Here is a 12,329-nt window from a genome sequence, read left to right as displayed (position 1 = left end):
CCAATTACCATGAAGTAAACAATGAGGCACGGGAGGAAACTCCCAAAATTCCATGCAAGAGCTGTTCAGAAACACACAGGATCCATTACTCCAAGAGAGATTTTTTCTACTGTACGTTGGAATGCTGTGAGCCTGCCACCTTTTAGGGGGAGGACTGCAGTAGATCCCCTATCACAGATGGAAGCTGCTTGACTGCATTTTCCTGCAAGTTTTCGTCTGATTCTCTGATGCATAACAACAACATAGGTCACAACTGTGCTTAATCTATAGTGATACTTGACCTTCTGAAACAGAACTAGCCCCACTCTTCCTATTTCTCTTCAATATATGTGGCAGACAAAGATGATGGTGTTAGGTGCGAAGTAAGCTTTCAAGGCACATTGAAGTGTGCATCTTGTTGTGCTTAGGTGATGGAGATTTATTCTTTATTGATTTTCGGCTGCTTTAATTAATTTTATTTAATTTTGGCTGCTGATTTTTGACTTAATGTAGTCTTTAACACATGTATATCTTACCACATCAAAGTTGGGCCTTCGGTGTTTGATTCCGTTTGCGTCAGCTTTGAACTTTCTTGATGTCAGCATGCCAGAAGTATTAACAAAATGGCAGTCCTTCACGTATCCTTCATGAAGATTCATGTAGTTGTGCATATATTTGTTTATATACTTTGGATCTGAGAAACCATAGTAAAGATCCACATCTTGGTGCATATCCACTTATTAACCAATTTTCTGTTTATCCCCTCTGGACTGATCATCTACTTATGTTTTATCAGCTAACTAGAACATCATAATTGATTGATGTATTGGCATCTTTCCATCTAGTTTAATGTAATCTCAGGATGGCCACTTTCAGGAGTCACGAAAAAGGAGGTTTAGACATCTCCAGCTTCAAAGTTTCCCAAGAATGTCTGTAGACAATGCTTTCTTCAGAGAAAAAATAATGTACTTGCCTGTAACTGAATTTCTCTGAAAAGTGCTATCCTGTACCTTTGTCATCCTGGGCTTTATTATCTTGGGAGCTGACAGTAAGCTTAAACAGCAAAGTATAGCATTGCAGAAAGGAGACCCTGTCTGCGCGTGGCCTTTCCCACAATTATAACTGAGATCATTTCAGTTGAAACTGAAACTGCTTATTAAACTCTGAACATTTATGAGAAGTTCAGTAGGGTAGTTACTATAGAGGATATTATCTTCAAACATCGCTCTTCGAGAGCTGAGAAATTTACCATAGTTTTAGACTATTTTTATATAGGAAAAACTAAGTTACATTTTGTGTGTGTGTGTACACAGTCTGTCCCACGTCAAGGAATCTAAATTTAAGCTTGCTTGTCAGCTCTGAGGTCACAGGACACATCTATAGTGTATAGTACCTTCAGAGAAATCGAACTACAAGTAAGTAATGTAATTTGAATTATAAGAGGTCTTCAGTACTGAAGTGGATTAGACAAAAATTGTAAACTAATCAGTTATTTACCTCAATAGTCTAACCATTTTAACGCTGATAGGCTAGATTTCCCAATGCTAAGCCACTAATGCATCAGGAAATCCCAACCATTGGCGTCAAGAGGTTACTGATAACTGTGGAATTCTCAACATAGTTTGATTTCTTTTGTTTTTTTTAAATACATTTAGCTCTGACTTGAAAAAAAAACCAGAGGGATCAGGAATGGTGCAAACAGCAGCTGCTAATCCTCCAGTAGAGACTAGTGTGGCAAAGGAAGAAATCATTTCCAACTCTGTCAAAGCCGAGACTTCAACAGTGCAGATAGAAGCCTCTGAGTTGGAGCCTGAAAGAACGGTATGTGATTCTGCTACAAAACCATCGGAAGTTGAAACATCCAAGGGGGAATCTGAAGTTGCAGTTACTGGCTCAGAAACCAAACCAGCTGATGATGAATTATCCAAAGTTAAATCAGAAGAGATCCTGCTGCCTCCTTTCAACCTTCAGAAGGAAGAGGTAGTTAAAGATAACTCTGAAACAGAATTATTGGAATCTGCTATCACAACTGTAACAGAAAGAGAAACAAAAATGAAACCTGAAGAATTGCGTGTTCCTGCCAGCGGATCATCAGAAGAGTTATCCAGTGTGGGCAAGCTTGAAGATGTGCAGTCAGACCCTGCTGTGAAACCAGCAACAGTGGAAACAGCTGAGGCTGTTTCTGAAGCAGTGCCACCTGATTCTGCTGCAGTTTCAGTGGAAATGCTGTCAGCTGAAGACATACAACCAAGCAACAAATTAGATACTACTGTAAAAAATGCTGTTACTGATGCAGTGGAAAATAAACCTGAAATACCTGTGGCCAGTGCTGTGGTGTCTATCGAGAAGAAACCAGAAAAGCCAGTGACCAAAGTTGGGACAGCCTTGGAGAAGAAACTGGAAAAGTCAATGGCTAAGCTTGGGACAGCCATGGAGAAGAAACTGGAGAAGCCTGTAGCCAGCATTGGGGTGGACATAGAGAAGAAACCCGAAAAGCCTGTGGACAATGTTGGGACAGATGTCGAGAAGAAACCCGAAAAGCCTGTGGACAATGTTGGGACAGACATAGAGAACACTGAAAAAAATGTGCTGAATGAAAAGAATGAGCGAACTTTAATCAAGGCACATCAGAATAAAGGACCGGGACAAGTTAAAATAGATGAAACCAGCAAAGCAAGTATGTCAGCTGTAGCATTTGTATCCATCAAGGAACCTACCTCTGTTGGTAAAACAATCTTAAAGGCTGTGGTGTCTATCCCTGATATATCAAAGTCAAGAGTTATGATGCGGAGAAATGAGACTTCTCTAACTAAAACAGAGGAGCAGAAAGCTTCCTCAAAACCTGAGACCAGAAGCCGATCTGCTACTGAGAAGAAACTTGCATCAAAAGAAGTGGGTCAACCAAGAGCTACTGGCAGCAGATCAAGTCTGCCAGATAGCATCACCAAATCTAAACTGGACATAAGTCCTGTTGTTGTAAAGGGAGGCAGTGGGAGGAGTTCATCTCAGCAAGACAAGGACTCAAGAGTGGAATCTAGGGGTAGTTCAAAGCAGTCTCAAGAGAGAGAGAGTAGATCATCCAGCATGAAGAAAGACGACAACAGCAATAAGGTGAGACGGGCAGGAAGGCTGGTTCATTGTGACTGACCAGTAACTAACTCTGATGCTTCTCCCAGATGTTGAATATGAGACAGTAAGATTATGTTCCCTTTCCCCTTTCTATAAACTATTGAACTGATTTGGGCCAACAGACAAGTTGGAGTAGCAGGATGGCAAGCAACCAGTTGTGTACAACTCAAGTATGTAACTGGTTTGAAAATGTTACTTGGATAAAATTGCAGGAAGGTAACTTATGTAAGCAGGTCTGTACTGAGTGTCATAACTTTATGTTCTTGGTATAGTTCTGAATGGGAAAGAAGTTTTCTCTCCTTTTGTGAGCTGATGCTTCCTTTGTCAAGTCCTAGATTATCCCGCACAGGCACTGGTTGCTGAAAGGTGAACAGATAACTAAACAAGACATTACCGGTGACTTGGTACTAGAGACTATATGCCTGGACTTATAATTGGTGGTTGGCGTAGTTCTGTACATGCCAAGCATGCAGTCAAATGCCTCTATCTGGACTATTTAAAAAGAACTTCATTAAGAGAAGAAGTTGTTTTTGACAAGATGGTTGATTGGCTAACGTGTTTCATTTAAATTTGTGTCTAATTTTGCAGGTTCCTGCTGGTCGAATTAGTAAGACTTCTAAAACTGTCTCTAGTGGCAATGTAAAACCAAAAGAGGTAAGGAACCAAACATAGTTGAACTTATAGTAGCGATTTTCTTTAAGAGAACAAAATGAGTTTAGCTTTACCTCTTGAGAGCTCTTGCTTAGTGGATTTTTCAGAATATTGTTCATTAGAACTTTTTATTAGTTGTCTGTAAAATATGTTCATCTTGGGGAAAAGAGAGCCTGAGTTTCCTGTTTCAGGAATATAAAAAGCTTAACTTTTTTTGAAGGGGTAATTTTTAGGTCCTAAATTTGGCCTGCTTTAAAAAGGAGCCTGTCTGACTATTAAATCTCAAATTTGCCTGTCTTAGATCTCTTCCTTCCAAGTGCAGTGATGAGGCATGGATAAGAATGACAGAGACAATCTTCCCAGGTCCTCTCTCAAATAACTGGTGTAATGGAAGGGATTAAAACCAACCATAACAACAGTGCCTCTCCCATAAACAAATAATTTGTATGCTTTATGCTAGAGAGAAACAATACTTACATTCCGGATATACCTTTTGGTTGAAATAAGGGATTGGTAGGGATTAGGTTTTTACAGTTCTTACAAATAGCTGAGTTGAAGAAGTTTAAACTTATGACTGTCCCTCTGTTTCGTGTTGTTTGGGGGTTTGGGCAAGAAGGGGGTTGGGGTGGGGGTGGGGGGAAGTCACAGTTTTTCAATATTAGGTGCTTCCTTTGCTCACCATAAAGCAGATGTTGACTGACACTATTTCCAGAGCTGTGCTAAAATCACTGAGATTGGTATAGATGCTGCAAATTGAAAAAGTCACAGTAAATGTGGAAAGTCAGTTACTAATCAGGGATTGATGATGTGTAGCTTTACCATTCTACAGCTATTTGACGCAAAAGACAAAAAAAACTTGCTCTAGTTAGAGATGTGTAGCCAACCACTCTCTCCTTCCTCTCCAATCTTGGCTATATATTCCATCTGCCTTACATGATGATCTTCTTGTCCTCTTTTGCTTTCTGATGGGTAGAGAGAGACTGTTTTTTAGTGCTTATTGCCTGCAAAATTTGAGAAGACGACTTAGAATAATTTAATATTTGAGTTCCAAGGAAGTCATTTAAAAAAAAACAACTGGACTGTATTCTCTTTCCTTTCTTAAAATGGCATGCGACATTGCAGGTCTATCAGTTCTTTGTACTGGCAATTTGATTTTTGCCAGGACTACCAAAAAATAAGGAATAAGGGTACAGTCACTTTTTATATAGCTATGGTGTTAGATAGGAAAGAGAGTCAAATTGCTTTGGGCCTAAACTGTTACAGGAACAAGTTTTTAAGTCTCTATTACTTTTCTTTCCATGAGTTTCTTGTGTATGTATTCCGGTTAATATGTATCCATGCACATAATTAATGTTTTGTGCTACATATGCAAAATAAAATATCTTTGATTTCAGTGGGATTTGTCCATTTTAGTGTATGATACATCGATTAGCTATTGGACTTTAAAATTTCACTGTCCACTTCAAACTGCAGATACCTTTCACAACCACTAAATTCACTTGAAAAATTGCAGTTTCATGTTCTGTCTTAAAATGTGGATGGCAGACATTATAGTATTGGTGTACTTTGCCTACTAAATTTATAGTTTTACATTTCACAGGAAGAAGAGCTTTTCCCATTTAACTTGGATGAGTTTGTTACTGTGGATGAGGTTGTAGAAGAGACAGACTCTCCTCTTCAAACCAGACGAAATCCACCCCGGGGGAAAAGAAAAGACTCTGCTAAAAATAACTCTTCCTCTGAGCCTATTGCTAAGAGGAAGAAAGGTAAAAGCTCCATAGCACATGTTGATGAGAGCGAATTATCCTTTGTCACTTTGGATGAGATTGTAGAAGAGGAGGAGATGACTGCACAACTGGTAGCAGACTCCAATTTAGAAGCAATAACAGACCCACAGAGTCTAGTTACTGTGGATGAAGTAAATGAAGAAGAGGAACTGATTTCAGAAGCAGTAAAAGACCCACAATCACTTGTTACTTTAGATGAGATATCTGAACAGGAAGAATTTTCTTCACATGATGTACCCAAAGATGTCTCCAGTTCAGTTTATGAGGAGCAAGATCTTCTGAAAGCAGAACCCTTGGTAACTGTGGATGAAATAGGAGAAGTTGAAGAGCTCCCTCTAAATGAGCCTTCAGATTTGAATATTGAGGAGACCTTAAAACCTAAGGAAGAGGATGATAAAAGGGCTATTGAGGATCCTGGAGACTTTATCTCTTCTCAGCTGCCTGAAGATCCTAGTACTTTAGTGACAGTAGATGAAATACAGGAAGACAGTGATGATCAGCCTCTAGTAACTTTAGATGAAGTTACTGAAGACGATGAAGACTTTTTGGCAGATTTCAACCGTTTAAAAGAGGAACTAAACTTTGTTACTGTAGATGAAGTTGGGGAGGAGGATGAAGAAGAAGAAAATACGTTTATAGGCACAAACCTGGAAGAGGAGGATATTGTTGCAATTGCAGGACCAGAAGAAATGGAAATTCTGGCAGATATAGGGCGAGAAGAGGAGAATATTTTTGCAAACTCAAAGTCAGAAGAAAAGGAGACTCTTGAAGCTGACACAAAGGAAATAGAAAATGAGACCCTTGTAGCAGATACACAGGAGGCAGACAAGGAGGCACTTTCAGCAAATACAGAGGAGACTGAAAAAGCTGAAACTTGGAACAAAACAAGTGAAAAAGAGCTCAAAGGAGAAACTGAGAGTGAGCAGCAATCTGCAGGTAGGAACTGATACAGTTTTACAGATGCGTTTTAAAAGATGTAATTAAACAATTAACATAAAGACATTTAAAATTACGCTAAGTAGCCAGTATCTGACAGGGCAGATAACTGGATATTGTATCAGTGAAGAGAAAAAACAAACTACCTAAATAAAAGCGCAGAAGTTAAATATTATCTTTAATTACAGAGCTAAGCCTGAGCAAAGCACATGAGTCAAATGAAATGGGGAGACAAACTAAGAACAAGCAGCAGCCTCCAGGTAGGAAGTAGAGCCAGAAATGGACAGAAGCATTTGTGATATACAACTGCAGACAAATTAAGGTCAAATATCTTAGAATAAGTATAAAAGGGCGAGAGCTTAGCAGGGAGAGCTTTATAAAACTTGAATAAAGTTGCAAGGAAAATGAGTGACCCTCACCAATGCTAATGCATAATGTCGATCCAGTACTGCCAAGTTTTCCCTCACTTCAGTGCTGATGCATTTCAGTTCTCATATGCAGCATCTCCTGTTTTAGTTATTTTCCCCACTCCTGACCTGAAGTTAGGATATAAATATGGGTGTCCAGAAGTGAAGGATTTATGGATTAAACCATTATCCTACTTAGTCCCTATGCAATTGATAGTCCTCTGGACATACACGACTAATGGAGAAGAAGGAAAGATACACAATGCAGATGGGGAAAAATTGCAGAGGCCACAAATTTCATAATTACAACAGGGAACTTTTTTAACTTTAGCTTATTTTAATCAGTAGGCATCACTTTAGTGCCAGTTTGGTCAATCCAAAAGGAATAATTGTATTTTTTCACATTCTATAGAAAATTGCAACAGTCCCATAAGTCTGTAGTGTCACAGATCTATTAGCACATGTTTTCTAAACTGTTTTTTAGACTGATTTCTATATGAATCTAAATTAAAGACTTATCTCAGACTTTCATTCGTATGAAAACCTACTGCGTAATATCAGCAAAATGTGGTGAAAAATTATTTCCTTTCATCATTCTCTGGGAGAACCACATTTACAAAGTTACTTGCACATATAAAAGGCTTTTTTAAAAATTGCCAAAAGCTTAAAATTTTCATTTGTAATTTTAATGGTATTGATAAATCTGAAGAAATGCTGTTTGATACATGGTAAATGAATAAATATAATTTTGTTCTCTATTTATGTAGTGAAAACCCCAGGCAAAAGAGGTAGACCTAGGAAAAGACCAATTGTTCCACCGCCTGAGACACCTGTTGAAACAGAGCAAGAAAAGTGTGACAAGAACACTGAGGAGACAGCAGATAAAACAGAATTAGTGGAAGGCTCAACATCTGATTCCAACAAGGAGAAAATAGGAAAGGGAACCTTGACTACCCCAGAATCAAATAGTTTGAGTGAAGACAGTCAGACTACAACTGTTACAGATTCTGTATCTAGTTCTTTATTACCTGATCTAAATGCAAGTCTGCTGCCTGATGCAGATATAAAGCAGGAAGGCTGCAGTGAGATGCCTTCACAATCTTCTGAAAAACCTGTGAAAGGTAAGAGCTGGTGTAGAGATTTGTCATCTTGTTTGTTCATAATCTTTCATTGGAGTCTCTTCCATTTTCACCCTAAAGGGATGTTTGTAGCTGTTTTCGTAACAGAACATTTTGGAAACTTTGTTTTTTTTTAATTTTGCCCTTTCAGGTTTTTTGGCTTGGCTTAGGTGTATACTACATTGCACAACATGATAGAATTCCCATAGCTAGAATTCAGGAGCACTGATGTGTAATGTTCTCAGCTTCTTCCCCTCTACAGGCCTCAAACTCCTCCAGGATTCCAGGTACAATTTGCCTCCCCCTAGTCTCTGGCCCAAAGGTCAAGTTGAACAGATTAACAGTAGAGACAGATTCTTAGGAACATATGCTAGGATGGAAAGTTTCAAGCAATGAGGAGCTGGGGAAATTCAGTACTCATTAGTGCTTCCTCTAGTCTACCCAGCCTTTAGAAAGTTGTTCCTTGATTCTGTTCTCATTCATGATGGTGTTTCTGCAGATTCACAGTATGAGATAGTGTGCCATGCCACATTACCTATGGAACCCATTTTAAAATGGTGAACCGTTGGGGGAGTTTCAGAGTGGTAGCTGCATTAGTCTGTATCAGCTAAAACAACGAGGAGTCCTTGTGGCACCTTAGAGACTAACAAATTTATTTGGGCAAGCTTATGCCCAAATAAATTTGTTAGTCTCTAAGGTGCCACAAGGACTTCTCGTTGTTTTCATTGGGGGAGTGTGCATATTAATCCTCTGTTTTGAGCATTCTAGAACCATAGAATATCAGGGTTGGAAGGGTCCTCAGGAGGTCATCTAGTCCAGCCCCCTGCTCAGAGCAGGACCAATTCCCAACTACATCAGCCCAGCCAGGGCTTTGTCAAGCCTGACCTTAAAAACCTCTAATGAAGGAGATAGGTAACCCATTCCAATGCTTCACCACTCTCCTAGTGAAAAAGTTTTTCCTAATATCCAACCTAAACCTCCCCCACTGCAACTTGAGACCATTACTCCTTGTTCTGTCACCTGCCACCAATGAGAACAGTTTGTATCCGTCCTCTTTGAAACCCCCTTTCAGGTAGTTGAAAGCTATCAACCCCCCCCTCCCATTCTTCTCTTCTGCAGACTAAACAATCCGAGTTCCCTCAGCCTCTCATCATAGGTCATGTGCTCCAGCCCCCTAATCATTTTTGGGCATTACATTAGCCTTTTTCCAGTCATCCGGGACCTCCCCCGATTGCCATGAGTTTTCAAAGATAATGGCCAATGGCTCTGCAATCACATCCGTCAACTTTTTAGCACCCTCAGATGCAGCGCATCCAGCCCCATGGACTTGTGCTCGTCCAGCTTTTCTAAATAGTTGATTACAAGATTACAAAGATTACAAGATTACAAAATCCTCCAATTGTTACTCAAATTCAAGCTGCAAAGTCCTGCAGCTTCATGTTGTGGTGCATTAATGTTTGGGAGCTCAGATACTCACAAAGATTTTTTTCTCTGTTTTCTACACTAGTAAGCACAATGATGCTTCTATTCTAACTGAGGCCTTTGGTCAAAATCATAATATAATTGTTTACTGCTAATAATGACAATGCAGTCAACCATTTCCTAGGTCAGGGGAACCTATCAATCTGCATGTCTCCAGAAGCAAATGTTATTTGGTATTACCTTAGACCAAGTTAACCAGGAAACTCTTTCCACAGACCCTTAATTTTTTTTAATGGAATCAGTGTTCTCCAGTCCAAATGAAACTAGTTGACATCTGTGCAGTATTTAAAATTCAGTATTGAGCAGCATATCTGTCAGTTACACCTGTATAACATAAGTTTGTGTTTCAGTAAACTGAAAAGCACTGAGAATGTTACAACAATCTGCATGTCCTCCTAACATTTTAATTTCTATGTGGCTATAGAAGTCAGTCTTAAGTACCTACATCAGGAACTGAAATTTGGTAATAGCGTGCACTTCAGTCTAGCAGACAAAGGTATAATTGGGATCCAGTGGCTGTAAGTCAAAGCTAAACAAATTCAAACTAGAAATAAAGTGCAAATTTTTTAACAGAATAATTAACCATTGGAACAGCTTATCCAGGTATCTCACTGGAGATTTTTAAATCAAGAGTGGGTTTTTTTCTAAATGATGCAGGCTAGTTCAGTCACAGATAGATATTGGACTTAAAGCTGGAATTAATTCAGGGAAGTTCTATAGCATGTGTTATAAGGGAGGTTAGAGTTGATCACAGTGGTCCCTTCTGGCCTTGGAATCTATGATTTCTGAGCTGATGTCTCTACAAGGGAGAAACTAAGAGCAGTTTAGTGCTTCTTTTGTCTGTAATGAGCTTCATGCTGGAAACAAGGCACTTGCAATGACATAGTGAAACATAAATGTTGAATTTCAAGTTTATCTGGTGATACAATCCCTATGTCTATTTAAAAAAAAAAACTCTCTAGCTTGGCAAGCCAAACAGTGAATGAAGCAGTAACGGTCATAGACTGGTGTTTGCTTCTCATACTAATGAAAACTATTTAAGCTATGTACCGAATCCTTTTTTAATTAGTGTAAGTCCTTGCTACAAACTCTATTTTATGGCTTTAACAGATGAATTGGGATCAGGAGATACAGAACCAGAGTCTAAACGAAGAAAAGTGGATTCCTCAGCAGATAAATCGAAGACACCAAGCACTCCAAAAGGTAAAATCTAAAATCTTGGTTTAAAGTTCTAAATCCCAATAAAACTTCATTTTAGTAACACATATCTTAATTATAGGAACTGTGAGCACTGTTTATGCATGTTTATAAATAAAATACATGCGTACATACATTGAATAATCCAATGTTTCTGATGGATGAAATACCTTTTTACACCTGAGAGAGAGAATTATTTGATTGTACAAGGTTTATTTCTAGTGCTGTGAATGATTTGCTAAGGTGTTTTGTTCCGTAAGGGTATGTCTACACTGCAGTTAGACACCCATGGCTGACACGTGCCAGTTGACTTGGGCTAAAGAGCTATTTAATTGTAGTGTACACATTTGGGCTTGGGCTAGAGCCTGAGCTCGGGGACACTGGAGGATCTACCCTGGAATTGAACAGACGTGGGATTTTAATTGCAGTGTAGACATATCCTAAGATTTAAGGCTTTTTGAATGTTGGGAGTTGAGATGTCCATGTGAACTGATCTCTGTGGTGCCATAATTTTTAATTTTGTTTGCAGTGTTATTGTAGTCATGTTGGATTACTGGATTTGGGAAGCATTTATATGCACAGGGCAAAGGAATTTATTAGGAAATTTGAATTCTGACATGATGCTTGTATAAAATTGTCCATGATCTAGAGCATGTTTGCATAATTCATGTAATGAAATATACACCACTACCTCGATATAACGCCACCTGATATAACACGGTAAAGGGGGGGGATTTGATAGCTGCTTTCAACTACCTGAAAGGGGGTTCCAAAGAGGATGGATTTAGACTGTTCTCAGTGGTACCTGACGACTGAACAAGGAGTAATGGTCTCAAGTTGCAGTTGGAGAGGTTTAGGTTGGATATTAGGAAAAGCTTTTTCACTCAGAGTGGTGAAGCACTGGAATGGGTTACCTAGGCAGGTAGTGGAATCTCCTTCCTTAGAGGTTTTTACGGTCAGGCTTGACAACGCCCTGGCTGGGCTGATGTAGTTGGAAATTGGTCCTGCTTTGAGCAGGGGGTTGGACTAGATGACCTCCTGAGGTCCCTTCCAACCCTGATATTGTATGATTCTAAAGCAGTGTGGAGGTGGGCAGGGCTGCGTACTCTGGTGGATCAAAGCAAGTTCAATACAACACGGTTTCATCTATAACGCAGTAAGATTTTTTTGGCTCCCAGGGACAGCGTTATATCGAGGTAGAGTTGTATTATGTTTAGGGAGAACAGTACATATAAAATGATTTAAATGATGCAAAGACTAACAAGGCACTTAAGATGTAAGGTATAATTTGTAATTATTATGTTCCTAAAGTTCATGCTTCAGGGGGTCAGGAAAGGTTACCCCCTCAAAACCACAACATATTCTGGGTTTTCTTTGGTCTCTTTCCTCTGATTCATCACACCTCGGACACTGGATGGGTAGGATGGTGCTCTGAGGTGGCACCAAGCATTCTGTCTTTCACATGTTTAGCTGGTTGAGTCATACTATATATGCTCAGGGTCTACATATGTGGGGTCAGGAAGGAATTTTTCCCCTGGGTCAGGTTGGCAGTGACCATGCAGATTTTCACCTTCCTTTGCAGCATGGAGTGAAGATCACTTGCTAGGACTATCTGGATATATCTCGCTTAATTTCCCCCCATT

At 39.3% G+C, this 12,329-nt stretch overlaps 1 protein-coding gene across 3 annotated transcripts in view; it reads left to right on the top strand.

Moving 5' to 3' along the window:
- The window catches only part of ZNF638 (zinc finger protein 638), a 77,820-nt gene that overhangs the window by 63,967 nt on the left and 1,524 nt on the right, over positions 1-12,329 (top strand). For 2 of the 3 annotated variants that reach the window (XM_045018766.1, XM_045018765.1), the window contains 6 exons: positions 1,635-3,090; positions 3,697-3,762; positions 5,360-6,482; positions 6,671-6,742; positions 7,657-8,010; positions 10,600-10,692. In XM_045018766.1, the coding sequence (XP_044874701.1) occupies positions 1,635-3,090; positions 3,697-3,762; positions 5,360-6,482; positions 6,671-6,742; positions 7,657-8,010; positions 10,600-10,692 (3,164 nt within the window). The remainder of the gene's footprint in view (positions 1-1,634; positions 3,091-3,696; positions 3,763-5,359; positions 6,483-6,670; positions 6,743-7,656; positions 8,011-10,599; positions 10,693-12,329) is intronic. The other variant, XM_045018767.1, reaches the window with a different exon arrangement.

Source organism: Mauremys mutica, chromosome 5 (assembly GCF_020497125.1).
Source record: "Mauremys mutica isolate MM-2020 ecotype Southern chromosome 5, ASM2049712v1, whole genome shotgun sequence".
NCBI classification, from domain to species: domain Eukaryota; kingdom Metazoa; phylum Chordata; order Testudines; family Geoemydidae; genus Mauremys; species Mauremys mutica.
The sequence above is the reverse complement of the archived record's forward strand: the minus strand, read 5'-3'. Positions and strand labels throughout refer to the sequence as shown.